The sequence below is a fragment of the Juglans microcarpa x Juglans regia genome, chromosome 5D, assembly GCF_004785595.1.
Source record: "Juglans microcarpa x Juglans regia isolate MS1-56 chromosome 5D, Jm3101_v1.0, whole genome shotgun sequence".
NCBI lineage: Eukaryota > Viridiplantae > Streptophyta > Magnoliopsida > Fagales > Juglandaceae > Juglans > Juglans microcarpa x Juglans regia.
The window spans coordinates 6,529,710-6,548,836 of NC_054602.1; the positions used below are offsets into that span (position 1 = coordinate 6,529,710).

The 19,127-nt window shown below is 33.9% G+C and overlaps 3 protein-coding genes across 3 annotated transcripts; 1 reads left to right on the forward strand and 2 right to left on the reverse strand.

Annotated features, from left to right (window-relative positions):
- Positions 1 to 3,426: 3,426 nt before the first annotated feature.
- Positions 3,427 to 7,281, reverse strand: LOC121266134 (trihelix transcription factor ASIL2-like). The gene is made up of 2 exons (XM_041169868.1): positions 6,041 to 7,281; positions 3,427 to 3,733 (listed from the first exon to the last, which is right to left on the reverse strand). The coding sequence occupies exons 1-2, from the start codon at positions 6,897 to 6,899 to the stop codon at positions 3,720 to 3,722; spliced, it is 873 nt and encodes a 290-aa protein (XP_041025802.1). The 5' UTR covers positions 6,900 to 7,281; the 3' UTR covers positions 3,427 to 3,719.
- Positions 7,282 to 11,379: 4,098 nt separating this feature from the next.
- Positions 11,380 to 12,448, reverse strand: LOC121266136. The gene has a single exon (XM_041169870.1). The coding sequence runs from the start codon at positions 12,068 to 12,070 to the stop codon at positions 11,582 to 11,584; it is 489 nt and encodes a 162-aa protein (XP_041025804.1). The 5' UTR covers positions 12,071 to 12,448; the 3' UTR covers positions 11,380 to 11,581.
- A 6,009-nt stretch (positions 12,449 to 18,457) lies between these two features.
- On the forward strand, positions 18,458 to 18,793 carry LOC121264814 (peroxisome biogenesis protein 7-like). The gene has a single exon (XM_041168118.1). It carries the CDS (start codon positions 18,458 to 18,460, stop codon positions 18,791 to 18,793), a length of 336 nt encoding a protein of 111 aa, XP_041024052.1.
- The last annotated feature ends 334 nt before the right edge of the window (positions 18,794 to 19,127 follow it).

Here is a 19,127-nt window from a genome sequence, read left to right on the forward strand (position 1 = left end):
CTTATTCTATAATTAAAAAAAGTTACGCAACCTATCATATTAGTGAAATACTGTATAAAAAATAATAAAAAATGTTGCACATAGGTTTTTTTTTTTTTTTTTAATGGAAACCATAATTGTATTCATCAGCTTAACTGGAAAGCAAAGTTACATAGCTAAATGCTCATAGACTGTGTAACAGAAAATAGAAAACAAATTACATCATTTCAGACTCAACAACTAGAGCAATAGGATCTGGAATTTGATTCCCCCAAATTGCTAAAGAGTCTTGAAACCATGCATGCTTAGCCAAGCCATCCCAACTTTATTTGATAATCGGTTAGCATGTTGCATTGAGATCTTAGGAATGGATTTCATTTGCTCCTTAATAGTATAAATCAGATTGCCCTGCATTGACGTAGGGTCCTCCATACTTTGTATTGCTTGAACACTCAATAGAGAATTAGATTCCACAATTAATTTTGATATACCCATTGGAATGCATAGTTGCAGACCCTTCAAAATGGCAAGTAATTCGATTTCAATAGGATCCTGTACAACACTCTCTCTACCACTTACTGACAGTAGCACTTTGCCTTGGTAATCTCTTAAAATCACCCTTATATCTGAAGAAGCTAAGTCTGCAAAAACAGCACCATCAGTGTTTAATTTTAAAGTTGTAGCTGAAGGAGGGTGCCACTTGTAAATCATATCCAGGGCCTGCACAGAGGAATTATGGGATTCATCATATTCTTTATAGAGAAGTAAAGCATATTTCACAGAGATAGTAGGACTTTGAACTTCTCCTTCATATAAAAACAGGTTCCTTCTATGTACATAGGGTTTTTATTTACCCTATAGCGTGAGAATGAGATGATTTTCAATATATACGTGGCCAACAAATCTAGCTATCCCAACAAATCTAGGCAATTAGTTCAAATTAAGGAGACAATCCGTACTTACGTGTGCCATCCCATCCCATGCAAGGTAATCGTTTGATGAGTAATGTTATACGTCACATAACTATTCTACTTTCATTCCATTATATAAGATATGTCATATTTATTATCATCCAATAATAATAAATGTGTTATATCTTGTATAGTAGGATAAAAGTGAGATGATAGTATAATATATAAAATTTTATCGCTTAAACAACTAGCACAAGATCGAAGAATGTCGGAGCTACAAGTGGCAATATGTGATATGACCCATGAACCCAACACAAACATGACATGAAATTAGTGGGTTTGAGTTTAATGTTAACAAGTTCGCGTCAAAACGAGTTGACCCGTTAAGACACAATTTATAAACGGATCAATAACGGGTCAACCCGCTTAACACAAAATCAATCTGTTTTAACCCATTTAGAATTTATTTCAAAATTAAAATTTTATTATTGTTAAGTTATAATATTAGTATTTCTTAGTATGCTTATGTTTTTATTATTATGATTGTAATTTTAGACCTATATTCATATTTTCTATTGTATGGTTTGTAATATTGGTTTTATTATATGTTAAAACTTGAAAAATATTTATATATAATTTTTAAGATATTGTAATTATTAATAAATATAGATTTTAACTTTTATGAAAAATTATGTTAATCAGGTCAAATAAGTTATGCATTTTAATTCTATTCATTTATATGAAACAAACAGTTTTGGATGAGTCATGTCGTGTTAATATATTTCTAATTAATTATTAAACAGGTCAAAACATGTGGCACGACACGACTTGTTATCTAAATGAGTTGGGTTTAAATTTAGAAGCTTGATACGTTTAGCTTAACGGGTTGAGTTCGGATTGACTTATATAATCGAATGTTCATGATTTAACACGACACTAGCACGATTTGCCACCTATAGTCGGAGCTTTTTCAGTATTTAGGAGCCATGAACTCCTCCATTTTGGCAGGTCTTCCCCAGGCCAACTGGAATCACACGGCGTTATACGTAGGTACGTACGTGCTGATTAATTATATAGTATTATATAATGTAAAGTAATGTTCAATTAAATTCTTCCCATGGTAGACTTTAATTAATTTATCCTCTCTATATATTAAAATATATAGATTTTTTTTTTTTACATGCATTTAGTTAACAAGTTAATTAGTTATTTATAGCCTTAGTTATTCTTAACATAAATCTAGTTTTTCATTTTGATTTTTTTTATCATTATGGACAATGATAAAAATATAAGCTTTTATATGGTAAAAACTTTTTGCTTTTTAACATTATTTCTTGAAAAAATTGTAATAAAATATAGGACTTTTGATTAAAAAAAAATTCAACATTTTTTCCTGAAAAAAATTAATAACATAAAGACTTTTGTTATTAAAAAACAAATAACCGGTAAAAACCGAAAAAATCCGCATTCATCCAGATTTCGGCCCAGGTCTTAAATCCGGCATACCCGGAACCTGGGTAAACAGTCGTAGTGCTCCCTAAACCCTCCGCAAATTGCTTAATATTACTGCTTCTTGGTTGCTGATCTGGTTACGAAGAATAAGGCCGAAAACATTTCACTTCCCAATCTCTTTGGTAGATCCACTCAGGGCTTTGTACTGATCATCGTGAAGGTAATTAAGCGAGCCAAAACAAAAACCCTCGGAGAAACGAAACTGTTTGCTGAGAATATTTAGTTCAGTAGTCCATAATAAGATATACAAATCATAGTATCAACAAAACATATATAAGAGCTCAGTAGACGAGAGAGCGCGTGATAAATGAACATATAAACTCCATACGATTACTAGCAAGAACTGCTAGAGACTTGCAAGCACAGCTTAAACTAGTTTGGTTGTTAAGAGGAACGTCAATTCATTTCAATCCAATCATTGATGAGACCCACTATTTTTTCAACTTCTTATAAAAAAGTTAAATTCACATCAACCTACTTCATACATTCAAACACATATATCAACCTATTTACATTCAAATACATCTCCATGAGACCCACAAAAACTATTATTCACAGATCAACTCAAATCATCTGAGATCACCTCAGCATCCAAACACAACCTTAGTATCTCAGATGATCTGTGAATAGTAGTAAAAATAATAGCGAATAATTTATAAATAGTAATAAATAGTTTGAGAATATGTGAAAATAGTTTTATTTACTTCCTCCCGCTCCTGACCGGCCTGTTCGTGTACTTCGCCTAGTTCCAGTTTTATAAAACAGGGCCCCTAATTAAGATACCTTGTAAATATTGACCACTGCAAAAGCCACAAATATCCTAAAGACGATGATATTGATGATGTCTATCGGATAAGAGAACCCACTTGGGCCAGGTGGTCCTATAGGGCTTAATAACCGATCTATACACTATGCTATGGAAATGTAAATCTCAGAAATACTAAGATTCAACCGTTAATAAACAATTCCTCTGGAAAAGATTTCTGAACGACCCTAAATATATATAAATAATAAAGACAAATCAAGCTAAAAATTGCAGTAGTTTTCAAATCGAGAGGGTATATTACAGTTAAGAGTCAAATACATTAATGGGCCATACTTAGGCCGACTAAGTTATAATTAGGAGTGGGCAAAAAGAAAATAAAAAGGTTGGCTCAGATAAAAGAGGACAATGAGATAGCTCTAACATTAACCTCATCATCTGCGGGAGATTTTCAGATCCCAGTATCAGCTGGAACAATATGTACTTTCGTTGCAACAATTGTCAAATCGAGAGATGTTACACATGCTTCCCACGCAAAGCTGTCTCTCCCATGGCTAGCTATACATATCTGTGACAAAAATCAATTCAGAACTAAAACTGATTACACAGAGAAAAAGAAAAGAAAGAAACTATGCACAGGCACGATCAGGAAGGACTCCAGAAGCAACTTGTTTCTTTAGATACTCAAAATTTTTTGTTTGTTTAGTCACTCCTATAATATTTTTTTTTTTTTTTTGGTATGTACAGGTTTCTAATTCAACAATACCAAATCAAGAAATACCGACAAGAGACCCATAGAAAACCAGCAACATCTCTAAGAAAACTGCAAGGTATGACTGTCAATTGGCATTTTCACATTCAAACTCATGCCAATATGAATACAGCTATTATATTTTTGCCATTCTCTACTGCTGACACCAGCTTTGGATAACAAAGTAGATGAACTAAACAAGGAGTACCCCAAGAAAGGAATTAAGCTCGCTCTCTCTCTCTCTCTCTACCAAGAAATAATGAGTAGCTCGAACATATTGAATGAAAACAACAATGTTGAATGAGATTTTCCAAGCAATTTGAAATGCCAGTAAATTGCTTACACCATCATGTATTGGACAGCCAACTGTAAAACAAGCTCAGCCCCACCTCCCCCCCTCCCCTGCCCCCCTGGTCTCTTCCCCAGCCACAGAGAGAGAGAAGGCCCCAAAACCCAAAAAAGAAAATTCCATCTGAAAACACGCCTCCAACCATCCCAACAGGTTTCCTGATCAACTCAAATCACGCAACCATTATCCATTTCACAGTTCTCAAAAAACAGAATCTCCCAAAATATCGTCGTACATTGGGGGTCAGTCACCGACAACAATTAATTAGAATTTTATTAAGTTTGGCCCCAACTTACTTCACTTCTAAAAAAAACACTTGGGTATGCTTCTTCAAAAGGAGTCGAGTTTTGCATATTTTCGGTGCATTACTTTATGCAGAGTGAACCTGCTGACACATCTCATTAAACAAATCATACAACACCAAAATATTCAACAAAAGGATAGACCAATCTTGCTCTTTAAGTTCTCATAACCTACACAGCCCTTGCTGATCTGAATCTTCAAGTTTCGATAACATTAACACTAAAACCATATGGCTCTGGCATCAAACTAATGCAATTTAAATAGAAGTAGTAAGTAGGATGAGTGCACAATCAGGCAACTAAGAAACAAAAGTAGACCAAGCAATGCGACTATGGGGCAAAAAACCAAGCCATGACCCTTTATCTGATAGATAAAAGAAACCATCTTTCATAATTCCACCTAATCTGAATACAACACAAGCAGACTAGTCAAAGACATAGCTGACAGCCAATACCAAGGTTCACAAGGACTCTGTCACCAAAACATACACCAGAAAAAATAACAAGAAAGCACTTCTAAGAGGTTAAGTACATTTGTCTAATCCCACACACTGAACAACCCCCTTAAATCAAAACCCCATCCTGACAAGGCAATCACATATATGATTAACACCATCATTTCAAAGCTCAGAGAAGCAGGTTTCATTGTCAAGAACTGATGCATGAATCCAGGACCAAATACCCAACCTTAAAAAGACATTTAACTGAAAGGATCCGTCCACAATAACATGAGAACAACTAACTGAATAGTTAGATACTATAGAATTCTAAGAACAAATGACACCATCCTGCAAATGCATAGGAAGAATGAACATTTGCCCACACAAACAGCCATATATAATTTCAAGCATGCAACCATTAAGCACCTGAAATGCTTCATGGCCCAAAAGATCACCACTAATTCACAAACAAGGTCAGGACCTCACTGATACCCTATCGTGGTGAGTCCAGAACCTCAAAGAGAACAAATGCAACTAAAACAAAGACCTTCACTTACTGCCATCCTGACATCCAAAATGCTTGGGCGATTGATGAAATACAATGCCACCTTCAAAATTCGCTTGATTTTTTTTAAGTACAGTGCCAGCTCATAGTTAACCTCTTTGATAATAATTTATTAACAACTTTTCATTCAATTAACCTCTTTGATAAAAGTATAACCACCATCTCACTGCAATTGTCACTTTTAGAGCATTTAAGAACTCCTATAAAATACCTCCTTTACACACCAACAAAACAATTACGGGGACAGTCCCCTTATACCCAAAAACCATCAACATGATATAAAGCTTCCACAAAACAGCATCATCGAGATACACTAGGCAATGAGTTTTAACAAGATGATGTTGAATACCATACTATGCGCACGATTCAATAGAATTCCGTAATAAATCTATATCTATAAGCACCAAAGCCCCAAATCTATTAATTAAAACGAAAAGAAATAGTAGAAAGATGATAAATTTCCCGCACCGTTGGATCTGGAACGCTTGCCATGCTTGATCCTCTCGAGCTGAACCTGCGTGTCCATGAACATATTCATCCTCTGCACCTCCAAATCCTTAGCGAACTGCATCCTCTGCTTCTCCAACTCCACCATCTGCCTCACCTTCTCCCTCTCCACCCTCTCGTACACCTCTCCGAACCTCTCTATCGCCCTCGCCAACCTCCTCATCCCCTCTCTCTCCGCCACCTCCTCGCTCTCTCTTTCCTCCTCCTCCTCCTCCTCCTCCTCATCATCCTCATCCTCGACGTCATCCTCTGCCGAAGCAGCGGCCGCAGCCGCCATCGCCGAGTAGTTCCTCCTGAAAAACCCCTCGTCCATAGCCGGAGTCGGCCTCTTCTGCGGCAACGCCACGATCGCAGTAGAAGGCGGGGGCGTCGTTTTCTTGTAATAAATAGGAACTGCCACCGGCGGAGATGGAGACAAGGACGGAGACGGTTGAGGGGGCAGCTTCTTGGCGGACACGTTGGATCCAATGAGTGAGTCGAGACGTTCGAAGAAAGTCCAAGAGGAGACAATGTTTCCGTCGGACGACGAAACCCTGGCCTTCTCAATCTTGTACTTCTTCTTGATGGTGTCGATGCGGTTCTTGCACTGGACGTCGGTACGGTGCGTTTTCTTGGTGTGGCCGTGGAGGGCGTTGACGGCGTCGGCCACGTCCTGCCAGTCCTTCTGACGGAGGTTCCCCCGGTTGAGCTCGAGGTAACGGCGGCCCCAGGCGTCGATCAGAGTGGATGTGGCGTCCTCGCTCCAGCAGTCCTCGCGTACGGGCAAAGGGCGTGAATGGGTGGTGGGCGGCGTCGTTAGGGTGTCCGTAAGGTCGCCCATCGCGGAGCTCTGGTGGTGGTTGTGGAAGATATTCTCGGATGGGGGGATGGGGTTTGTTGGGTCAGGGAATAAAGGAGAAAAGAGGGAAAAGTGGGGTTACGGTCGGCGATGAAGTGCCGGGCGCATGAGCCGTAAGTGTAGGGGAAGGGGGGGTGGGGTCATACGGTACAGTCGAGCCGTTGAGGGGTCGCCGGGGGTGGGCGCGTGACGTTTGGGTGTCGAGCATTGCGCTAGCGGCTTGGGCTGTTGTACAGTTTCGGCTCGGCTCAGATCCCGTCGAGCTGGCAATTACCGTGTACAAGCTTTTCAGAAGTGCGGTTTTTAACTCATGTACGTTGGCTTGTCGGTTCACGTGGGCCTCTGATCTCTCTCCGCTGTTGCTTGTTCCGTTTTGATTTCCCACTTGAACTAGGCTACTTCTCTCACCGCATTTTTTTTTTATAGACTAACAAATTAATGTTATTCATTTAATTTTGTTACATAAATGGTATTTTTTTATTTGTCAATTTTTCAAATTACTAAAAATATTTATTTTAGAAACTTAAATAAAAAATTAAATAATTTTGTTATTGTAATCTAATAAAAGTAGATTGAAATTAAAATATAAAAACGATAATACTATTATATATAAGCAATAAAAAAAAAAATCAACCAATCCATTTAACGAGTAATATCTATTATATTTTTCAGACAATGAAAATAACCGGCCATGCATAATTTTAAAAAAACCTAGTAATGTTTCGACTTTGTATTAGTTGGCAGAGGGTTGGTGAAATTTTGACTAATGTTGAGGCATTCATCATGGGAGAATTTTGAGTTTGAAAACCCCTCTCTCCTATCCTAACCACGAGGTTCCGTATTGCGTGTGGGAAACAGGTAGTGTGCCACTGTTGTGTGGACCACATCCACATCCACATCCACGTCAACTCCAATCTCTTGTTTTTCTTTTTTCTTTTTTTCCTTTTAGTTTCCCTTCTCGGAATTTACCTAATAAACTTCAACAAACTCGACGCCAAATTTACTATGATATATAATTATATATTATATATAAAAATTTAAAATATAATTATATATTATATATAAAACTTATATATATATAAATATTTTGTATAACATGTAAAATTAATTTTTATATATATATTTTTTTCAACCGGTCCAGTTCGGTTCCGGAAATTACGGAACCAAAACCAGACCAACCGGTCCGGTCCGGTTCAGTTTTTTGGTTTAAATTTATACCCCTAGTTACTACTCTCTTGCTACTCATTTACTATTCTTTTTGTATTTGATTTTTTTTATTTTACTTAATGATTAAGGAAGTAACTATTAGTAAAATTATATATTTTTTTAATTTTTTCTTAATGATTAAGGATGTTGAAAAAAGACTTAAAAGAAAATGTTAAAAAAATAAATATATTATAAGTAGTAGATGGGTAGTAAAATGATAGTAACCCTATCACTACCCAATTGATATACAATCTTATGCTTTGTTTGGATGTTGAGATGAGTTGAATTCTTTATGAATAATATTGAGTTGAGATGACAGAATGAGTTTTGTAAAGCCCATCTAATATGAGTTTAGATGTGTTTGAATGTTAAGATGAATTAATATGTATTTATGAAAAATTGAAAAAAGGTTATGAGTTCTGCATGTAAAGAGGTGTTGAGTTGAAAAATATTGTGAGTCTCACGTGTAAAAAGATTTCAAGTTGAGAAAAGTTTAGTAATTTGAAAGTTGAATGTTTGGATATTAGATTCAACTTAAAATTAAACTAAACTGAGAAGTCCAAGTTTCAAACGGGGCTAATGTATTCAAGCTCAATGTATTTAGTTTAAAGAAGAGTGAGATTCATTATTAAAAAAATAATTTAATCATGTTTCTCCTAAATTTTAAAATTTTTAAAATAAAAAGTACGCGACACATGCATTTTATTTCTCATTCCTAAATAATAAAGCCAGAGGACAACCACCCTTACGATCGATGCAGAGGGCCGAAGTGCGAGGCAGTACCGCCTGAAAGCTTGGGACCTACATTTACAATAGACCTTTGGGCCAACCTCGGTATGGGTCAATTTCAATGAAAAAGAAAAAATCTTTTTTATTTTATTTTATTTTTTATTTTTTGTTTAGAACCTATGTTTTGGTACGTGGGGCGGTGGGGTACTCATTTAAAATTTTTTAAATGAGCTTTAATTCGGCTTTATGGTAAAAAAAAAAAAAAAAAAAAAGTGTTTACTTGTTAATTCTATTATTTAAACCATCAAGATTATTTAGAGTTGAGCTATACAGTCTAATCAACAAATGTAGAGTTTAGTAATGAGAGAGTAATATTGATGGAGATATTCTAAGATTGAAAGCATTATAAAATGATGAATCATCAATTAAAAGTTAAATCAAAAGATAAGTTTTACAAAAACTCACTACATTCATCTGCCATCTCAGTTTATAGTTTTCATTTCCTGAAAAACTTGATTTCCATGTATTTTCCTTTCTCGAAAATTTTTCAGTTTTTTAAAATTGTGTTTAGATGTTAAAATAAATTGAGTTGAATTAAGTTGAGATGATAAAATATTATTAGAATATTACTTTTTAATATTATTATTATTTTAAAATTTGAAAAAATTAAATTTATTTATTATATGTTGTATTAAAATTTAAAAAAATTATAATAATAAATTAAAATAAATTGAAATGAGCTGAGGATGCAAACGAAATTAAGTGAGTCGAAAATCATAAAAAGTCATTTTGCTTTTGAAGTCTGCTGGAATATCTGTATTGAAGTGATCCACTGCTGGAGGTACATCTGACATGCCATAGATCATTTTAGGACAATGCTACATCCCTGGGATGTAGTATTATTTTATATGTATTTTTTTAAAGTTATTTTTTATATAAATTTTTTAATATTTTTAAAAAATAAAAAAAAATTAAAATATCATTAAAACAATATTTCTTTAATCAGAAAGTAAAAAAAACAATTATTAAAAAATATTTCTTTAATCAGGAAAATAATTTTTTTTTACTTCGTGATTAAGAAAATATTTTTTAATAATATTATAATATTTTTTATTTTTTTAAAATATTTAAAATTATTAAAAAAATGTTAAAAAATTTATAGAAGTACATTGCTAAACTCAGGAATCCTCCGGCGGGACATCTAGCATTTTCCATCATTTTATTTGATCACTTTGCAATGATATCTGAAGCCGATGAGTAACACCTTTTGTTGGCACAGATGGTGGGACTCGAGAAAACTGCTCGGCAAAATGTATGTATGCATGTATGGGCTTGCTCAAGGCTCAACCATCTGCCAGCCAGCCAATGCAGGGGGTCAAACTCAACTGTAATTACCTAAAGCTTTACAGGATGCCATTGGCACCATCTAATCATCTCTGAGAGAACAAAATGCTTAAAGACATGCCCACTTGTTAGTGCAAGGCTAGAGTTGCATTATTCTATGGTGGAAAAAGGCAATGTGGGGACTCTCATTTCATCCCACCCGAAAGTGACTTTGTTTATCCTAATAAATAAATATTATTTGATTATTAATATTATGGAGAACTACCTCATGGGGTTGCACTCTATCAAAATCCATATGCAGTCGATTGGTCTGATCTCTTTGATATGGTTTGGTAATCAGATCAGATGATATGGGTATGATCCTGTCTGTCTTGACTCTTGATTTCATAGTCTAGAGAGAACACAGCAATTGATGCATGCTCATTCCTGCCCTCCTCCTCATCTAATCATCTCTGTGATATGGGGTATTTTTCTAACAGGAATCATGCCAGGATTCACGGAAGAAAATCGGCTGAATTTAGTTTTACAGAAACCGATGACTGGATGAAAATTAATGATCAAAACTATCGCCAGTGATCCATCCTATGTCATTACTGATCTCACTCAACTCTCTCTCTTTTCCCCATTACATATATGATATGTTTATTTTATATTACTACTGGAAAGAGTTATATTCTTCCATTAATCATGGAGTTGATGATCACAGGATTGCATCATTAATTTGCAGATACAACCAGGATGAACAGTACTTGCAAACTACCACTTTAATCTGCTTATTGAATTGAATGTAGCCAAGCCATGTCCGTGGATACAGCAATAATATATTGTATTGCAAATAAACTACCGCATTTATCTGCTTGTTGAATGCTCAACAAGATTATCTCAATGATCAAATATAGCGCAATCACCATCCGTTAATTTTTATTCATATGCTGATATATGTGATAAATAAATGTACACTAGTGAACAGTAAAAGTGGGTCTCTCTCAAAAACAGTGTTTTTACCTTTGAGAACTCTCTTTCAATATCAAAACACAAACCCCACAATGCTTTGGACTTCCCTCTGATCTCACTTTCATTACATCACAATCCGAATTCCGGTAACGGTGACCTGATTATGGCCTTATCGGATGCCGAAATCCTACCAAAACTGCTCGTAGTACTAACCATAATTTCTGAACTCTGATAGAATATTGCATTATTTTTCTTTTATATGCCTATATATACAGCCATAAACAAAAGTGCAAAAACAGGTTGAAGAAGCAGCAGCAGAAGAAGAAGAACGATAAAAAAAAAAAGGAAGTGAAAGAAACAAATGGGAATTATGAAGTAGCCTAATGGATGATCCTTAAAATATGAATCACAAGAAGAACCAAAATCCGCCATTAGACATCACTTGGTGACTCACAAATGCTCTCTAAGTGAGGCCTCCACACGCCAACACGACCTCGCCTACGATCTCTTTGCGTGGAAATCTTCTCCGAGAGTATTTCAGTCAAGTACTGATCTGATATCAATAGGTTCGTCATGGCCATAGCGTTGTTGGCGTTGCTATCGGGCTCTCTTCTTTTCTTTCTCGTTGATGATCTTGATCGAGTTTTTTCTGGGTTTGAAGGCACGGGCATAAGGAAGTATATTTTTCCACGTTGAAGCTCTGCGTCAGGAGGGACTATCACAATCTTTGGGACGCAGCCATCGTCCGAGGAAGAAGAGGGTTTCTTGAGGACGTGCTTAGGGTAAGCCTTCATGATCTCGCTAGCTCGGATTGTCCCACTGATCTCTTCCACGCGGCCATTGGTGTGAACTATGCGAATTACGTCGAGAGCTCCACATGGTAGAATGCAAGAGATGCAGCATCTTATGGTGTTTTTCATGGCTCCTCTTTCTATCTCTCACACTCTCTCCCCTCTATAGGTGTCTCATGGAGAGAGAAAGGAGGAGAAGTGGAAGAAGGATAGAAGAGACTAAAGAGAGAGAGAAGGAAAGAAAAGGAGAGAGAAGGGTCTTTTCCTTTATGCCTATCCCAATGAGAGTGGGAATCAGTCACCTAAAATTTTTTTTAAGCAAATGATGTTTATATTATGCTTTCTTTCTCTCCCTTCTCTTTTTCTGCTTTTGTGGGGGAGAATTTTGTTTCGGACGACTTGCTTAGGATGAAATCTATGGCATGAATAATTGCATCTCATCTCACTCAGCTTTGCCTTTTGGATTCATCATTTAGGCCCCCTTCCTCTCTTCCCCCTTCACCGAGTTCAATAATTTGGGGTTGGGATTGAAAGGTTGGGGGGACTCATGGGTGACACATGTGGGTGTACGATTGGGACGGCCAAGTAAGCTAAAACAATACCCTTTTGCCAGGGGTGACCCGGCCTGCGTGTTTCAATCAGAATGCAACATCTGGCCAAACGTGATTAATGAAAGAGCTGCTAATAGTTGGTGTGGTGGCTACTATAGTGTAGGGTCAACGAGAGAGAGATGGCTTTGTTTGGATTGAATCGGGAGAAGGGAGGGTGGGAAATGGGGGCATGGAGAAAATCTTCTTTTGAGAAGGGTTTGTGATCTTTCAATATCCCCAAGAAATATCATGTGGGTTGTAGATTTCTTTGGAAAGTGAGGTCTGAAAGACTTCTTTTACTTTTATCTCTTCTGGTTTTGGGTCTGTGCATGAGGTGCTTTGACTTCAGTGAAGCTGCCTCTACTAGCCAATTTACAAGGTAAATACTAGGGAATGCTTGGAAATATGTTTGGTCTTATTCTATTTTTTTAAAATAATATTATTTAAATACAAACACTTTTAAATTAAGTATTAAAATTTTGTCAATCTTTTAAATAAAACACAATTCAATATTTTCAAATTATCAAAATAAAAATAATATTAAAATATTATATTCTAATAATATTATATTTTTATAATATTTTTTATTCAACTTTTTCTCTCTCACTCTCTAAAATCTAAAAAATAATTAATTAAAACGATCTCACTACTATTTACAAATCATCTTATTACTATTCGTAAACTTTTTATCTCATCTCATTCTCTAAATATGTCTTAAGTTCTCAAAGTTAGTGTCAATTTTTTTTTTTACTATTGAGTTGAGTTAGTATCCCAATTGAGATTGAGAGAGAGATTCTCCCAGTTTCCTAACTTGCAAAAGTTGAGTCCTTAATGTTTTTATTTCCATATATGCAACCAAATATTTACTTCCTGGTAATTAAAAAAATCATCAAATAAAAGCACTAACATTTGATTTGACTAAAAGAAAAAAAGACTAAAAACTTTGAATGGGGTGGTTGTTTCATGTTTGTTTTCTTTTCTTCTTCAGTTGGAGAAGTTAGGAGATTCTTTTGGGAGTAAACCATGGAATTCAAAAGTAAGGTAATGACACTAAGAAAAATTCTTCATACTAATCTCTTAAGATAAGTGTTCATATGATTTGATTCGATGTCTATAATTTCGTATTGACCTTGGACTATTTTACTTGTCAGCTACCATAAAGATTTTCCACAAGAAAACAAGGTAGTTAACACTGTTTTTAAGTACTTTGATTGCCTATTTATTTTTAGTTATGTCTCATCCATAACGTGGCCCACCAATTAAATAGGTTCAGATGTAGATAGATGGTAGTGGGTAACATGTGAGCAGAAATGGAGGGGAGGGCCCATAAAAAGGGCTCTGATATGGAAACTGTCTTCTATCCTAGAATCCATATGCTACATTAGCTTTGCCTTGAAGTCAATAAATCTATAGCCCTCCGATGAAAACCTTAAACAGAAAATTGTTGGTTTTTGAGCTCTAATGATGCACCTTAACCTATCCCCAATTTCAGAATTTAACAGAGATGATTTGAAAATTTCTGATCCATATTTAACCACTACACAGCCTTTATTCAAGCTAAAGGCTATCAGAATAAACCTTTGACACACCCCCTTCTTTTGCAGACCACTTTGAAAACAGTAAGACGCTCTCCTTCACTTTTATAAAAAAATTTTATCTTATTTTATTTAATTATTATAATTTTTTTAAATTTTTATATAAAATAAAATAAATAATTTAATTTTTTTAAATTCTAAAATAAAAATAATATTAAAAAATATATTTTAATAATATTTTATTCAACTTTTAATTTTTATTTCAATTCATCTCATCTACAAAAATAGAAGAGACTAATTTTTAATTTTAAATTGCAATTCATAGAAGCTTTTTAGCGCAAGTTGCCGCTTTCGAACATTTCAAAGAAATCTCCACAAACCATAATTGTAAAGTAAATGGTCTCAAAATCCTCACTTATGGTATGTACCAAATACATTGTATCGACCATGACTCCCTCTTATAGCATTCCAAGTGCACTTAGCTGGCTCCTAAGTTATGCACGTTCTCAGATGATCCACGGCATCTACTTTGAAATACAACCAAAGGGTAATAATAGATACATAATAATTTTCACGACTCTTTTTGCAAATAGGATCAGTTTAGATTCAGATATGATATGAGATGAGATAATTTTAGATATGAATTAAAAAAATATTATTAAAATATTATTTTTTAATATTATTATTATTTTGAGATTTGAAAAAATTAAATTGAGATTTAAAAAAATTGAATTATTTATTATATTTTGTGTGAAAATTTAAAAAAATTATAATGATAAAATAAGATAAGATGAAATACTTTCTAAATTCAAATATAATCTATATTTACATCAGATATTTTTATAAGAATGTCCGATTGTAAAAAAACTATCCTAAAAATGATCAAATCTTATGACCTAAATCCCAATTTCGCTCTCTTGATAGAAAACGCTTTTGCATTCAAAGTGCTACTTATTACCACAGAGGACTATATATATATATGGATCTCAATTTTAGCAACAAAGGTACATTGAGATTCAATATTTATCCAATCAAAAGAAGGTAAGATTGTCATTAATTAGCCATATGATCATGTTTCAGAAAAGGCAAATTGCATTTTATTTTTATTTTAAGTGGAAAAGTCGAGTCTCTTTTCAAAGTTGTCACAAAAATGATTTGTCATCCACTTGCAGAGAGAAGAAGGGTTTATTATCCCCAAGTTTCTGATTAGATTTTAAATGAATGCGTGGGCACTATGCCACAATAATGGAGTCCACAAAAATACAGACATATTTAATGAGGCTGTTTTGGGAAGGTTCCAACTCTGTCCACCCAAATTTTAACCAAATTCTAAAGTTAGGGAAATATGTTTGGTACCCCACTCGCAGCCCCTGAAGAAAGCCCCTTGTCATTGCAACTCTACATCTCTCTCTCTGATCTCCATGAGTTGCTGATCTTCAATGACTTGTAACACATCTCTGCTGTCCTAATTGAGATGAGGGTTGCTACAATTACAAACTTTGGAGAAATATCTTCCAAATGCACGATGTTAATTGACATGACAAGACATGATTCAGTCATTTTTGTTAGAAATTAATGATTAATTATCTTACTTATTCACGTGAGATGTCTGAGAATCGAGTGTCATGCCCTCATCAACTCCATTACCAAGAAACAATTCAAGGAATACTTTTCATTACCATAAAAATCTAAAACATATAATTAGCGATTAATTCTTGAACGCATTCTAGGCAAATTGACTAAGGTCGATTGAAGGAACCATTATTATTCAATCCTTCGTGCTAGTGATGAGGCCGGCAACTTTAGACGGTCGGCCATGTTGGTGCCACTAGACCGACATGTCATTGGCATATGAACTAGACCCTTTTTTCTTACGAATATGGTTCTATTATTAGTGAAATTACTTTGGATACTCATTTAAACAAAAGAACGCCATTTGAACTCAAATGCTCATGTCCAAAGTCTTCGCTTAGGGCCGGATAATAAGGATTATAGATCTCGGACCTAGATGGCTTACAAACTTGGGTGGCCCGTTTTAGAAAATGGACTCCGCTTGTTATAAGGCCTGCATATAGTTCCCGATATCTTGTTCCATTCTGGGCCCCGTATGTAGTTTAGTGACTTAGTCCATGGCCCATTCAACAGTTGGAGAAAATAGTACATCTTTTTATTTTTATTTTTTCCCAAGCAAATAGCTCATCAGTTTGAACGACACTTGTTTCATTCACTCAAGTTTCAGACTGAGATCTAAAAGGTCGTCAAAAAGTGTTATTCATAAATTGTTTAGATTAATGTTATATATATACAATTTTTACAATTTTACTTACAATATTATACATATTATCATATTAGATATCCACACCATTTTATCAGATTTTTATTTTTTAAATTTCAAATGTTAAAAGTTTCACAATTTCAATAATTGATATGCACTTATAGTTATGTATATAAAATTATAAGTATAGATAGCATTTTCAAATTCTTTAATCAAATTATCAAATCTTAATTCGATATTAAATTATTTATTACTTCACATTCAACCATTTAATGTCACATAAGAATGTGATAAAAAGATAACCATTAAAATAATTACGAATATTATTTTTATATGTTTAGAGTTTCTTGGCAAATAGAAATGTCAAACTGGGATTCTAATTTTCTACTCAAAAATTAGAAAGGTAAAAAATAGGTGAAAATATGTTTTGTTGAAATAATCCGTTATTTCAAGATCAATTATTCCCATCATTTTTTTATGTAGGGGAAATTCTTTTTAAACTTGATTTAGACAGTGAGATGAGATAAGATGATATATGAACAGTAATAAAATAGTTTGTGAATGATAGTAAAATATTTAATTTGAGATGTTTTATGGAGTTTTGAAAAATGAGAGAAAAAAGTTAAATTAAAAATATTAAAAAGTTAAAATATTATTAGAATATAATTTTCTAATATAATTTTTATTTTTTTAATTTAAAAAAATTGAATTATTTTTTATATTTTTTATAAAAATTTTAAAAAATTGTAATGATTAGATAATGATTAGATAAAACGTTAAAAATTTGAAATTAAAAAATATTTATATTTATAATATATAAATATTTAAATAAGATGAGATAAAATGTGAAATTTACAAAGTCGAAACCAAACCATAAATCAGAAATGTTAAAGCCACGTGAGCAATAAATGTTTGGGGACCTTTGGGCATCTAGAAGAGACGATTTCAAAATTTGTTATAATTTCATCTTCAAGTATCATTTAAATATAAAATATTTTTTAATTTCAAATTTTTATTATCTAATTATTATAATTTTTTTAAACTTTTAAATAAAATATAAAAAAATACTACAAAATCTTCAAATTTTAAAATAATAATTATATTAAAAAATTATATTCAAACAATATATTAATTTTATTATATTTTTATTTAATTTTTTCTTTTTCATTTCATAAAATTTAATAAAATATCTCAACTTGAATTATTTTATTATTATTTATAAATCATTTTATTATTATTCACGTAATTATATTATCTGATAGACAAAAAAAATCGTCTTGTATTTGGGCAATACTACCTACACTCTTGGAGAATCCTTACCGAGAATACTCATTCAATGTGTTTTTTCTGTTTTTTTTTTTTAAATTTTTTTAAATATTTTAAGAAAATTTATGAAGTTATTAAAAAATAAAACTCTATATATAATTATTTTATATACTTTATTAATGTGATTAGATGTATATTTTTTTAACATAAAATAAACTTTTTGGTCAATTATACTCTGTTAATCGTTAAATAAAAAAAAAAAATGGGTAGCTTTTTTTCGAGAGTGGCATTCCCTCAATGTTTTGAATACCGTACTGGACACCATACTGATTAAAGTATTGAAACGAAATATTTCAATACCGGTACCGTTTCGAGATAGCATTTCGGGATAACGTTTCGGAATAGTCGATCTATAAATAAATTATATATATAAATATATATAAAAATTATATTCTAAAATAATAGTCTATATATAAATAAATTATATACAAATACATATATATATAAATTATAAATAGTCTAGTTTGAATTGAAGGTTAAGAAATAAGCTTATAGTTTAAAAAAAAAAATACAGGCCAAAATATAAGTCAATATAAATTAAAATTTAGACCGATATGATCGATATCAGTCGGACGATCGAAACGAAAAATTTCAACCGTACCTGTTGGTACTATACGAAATTTAAAAATTTGATTACCCCTCCTCTTTTGATCAGAATCATCGGTCAATAGTTTACTTTTTCCAGTCGTGCATACCTTTCAAGCGGATAAGCAAGAATCTCACATCATTCCCCCAAACCCTATATACCCGCAACTCCTCCTCCCGCGACGTGAGCGTGCCTAGTTCCATTATGATCGCCCCCGCCCACGAGTTCGATGTCCCCTCCTGCGATTGGAACGAGTACGACGAGTTTGCGTGTTCAGGGCCGCCGTGGACAAGACAATCAAGGTCTGGGACGCGAGGAGCTACAGGGTCCCCGGCACCTGTTCTGAATGGGCACGGGTACGCGGTGAGGGAGGTGATATTCTCGCTGCACAGGCTCTACCGTTTGGTGGAAGACGCGGTCTTGGGGTCGCAGGATCACCACTCGGACTTCGCCTTGCTTGTGGAGGGGTTGCTCGCCACTACCGGCTGGGACGAACCCGTCTATGTTTGGCAGCACGGAGCCGACCCAAAAGCGGTCTAGAAGGAAAGTTTTTTTCTTTTCTTCCTTTATATCTTATTTTTTTATTATTGTTCTTTAAAAATTTTAGGTGAAAGCAGTGGTTTAGGTAGTGAAAAGTGACGAGTGTGATGGCTGTTGGGGTGTTTGGTGGATATGAGGGGTGGAAGTTGGATTTGGTGTTTGGTGGGTGATTGACAAAGTGTGGTGGTATGTGTGAGTATAAGTAATACATGCTTATAAATCATCTTATAAGATAATTTTTCTTAAGATTTTCGTAATTTGTTAGAGACTACTACAAAAAGAAAAGAAACTGAAATATTAATTTAGGATTTTCCCTTCAAATTAAGCTCGACGA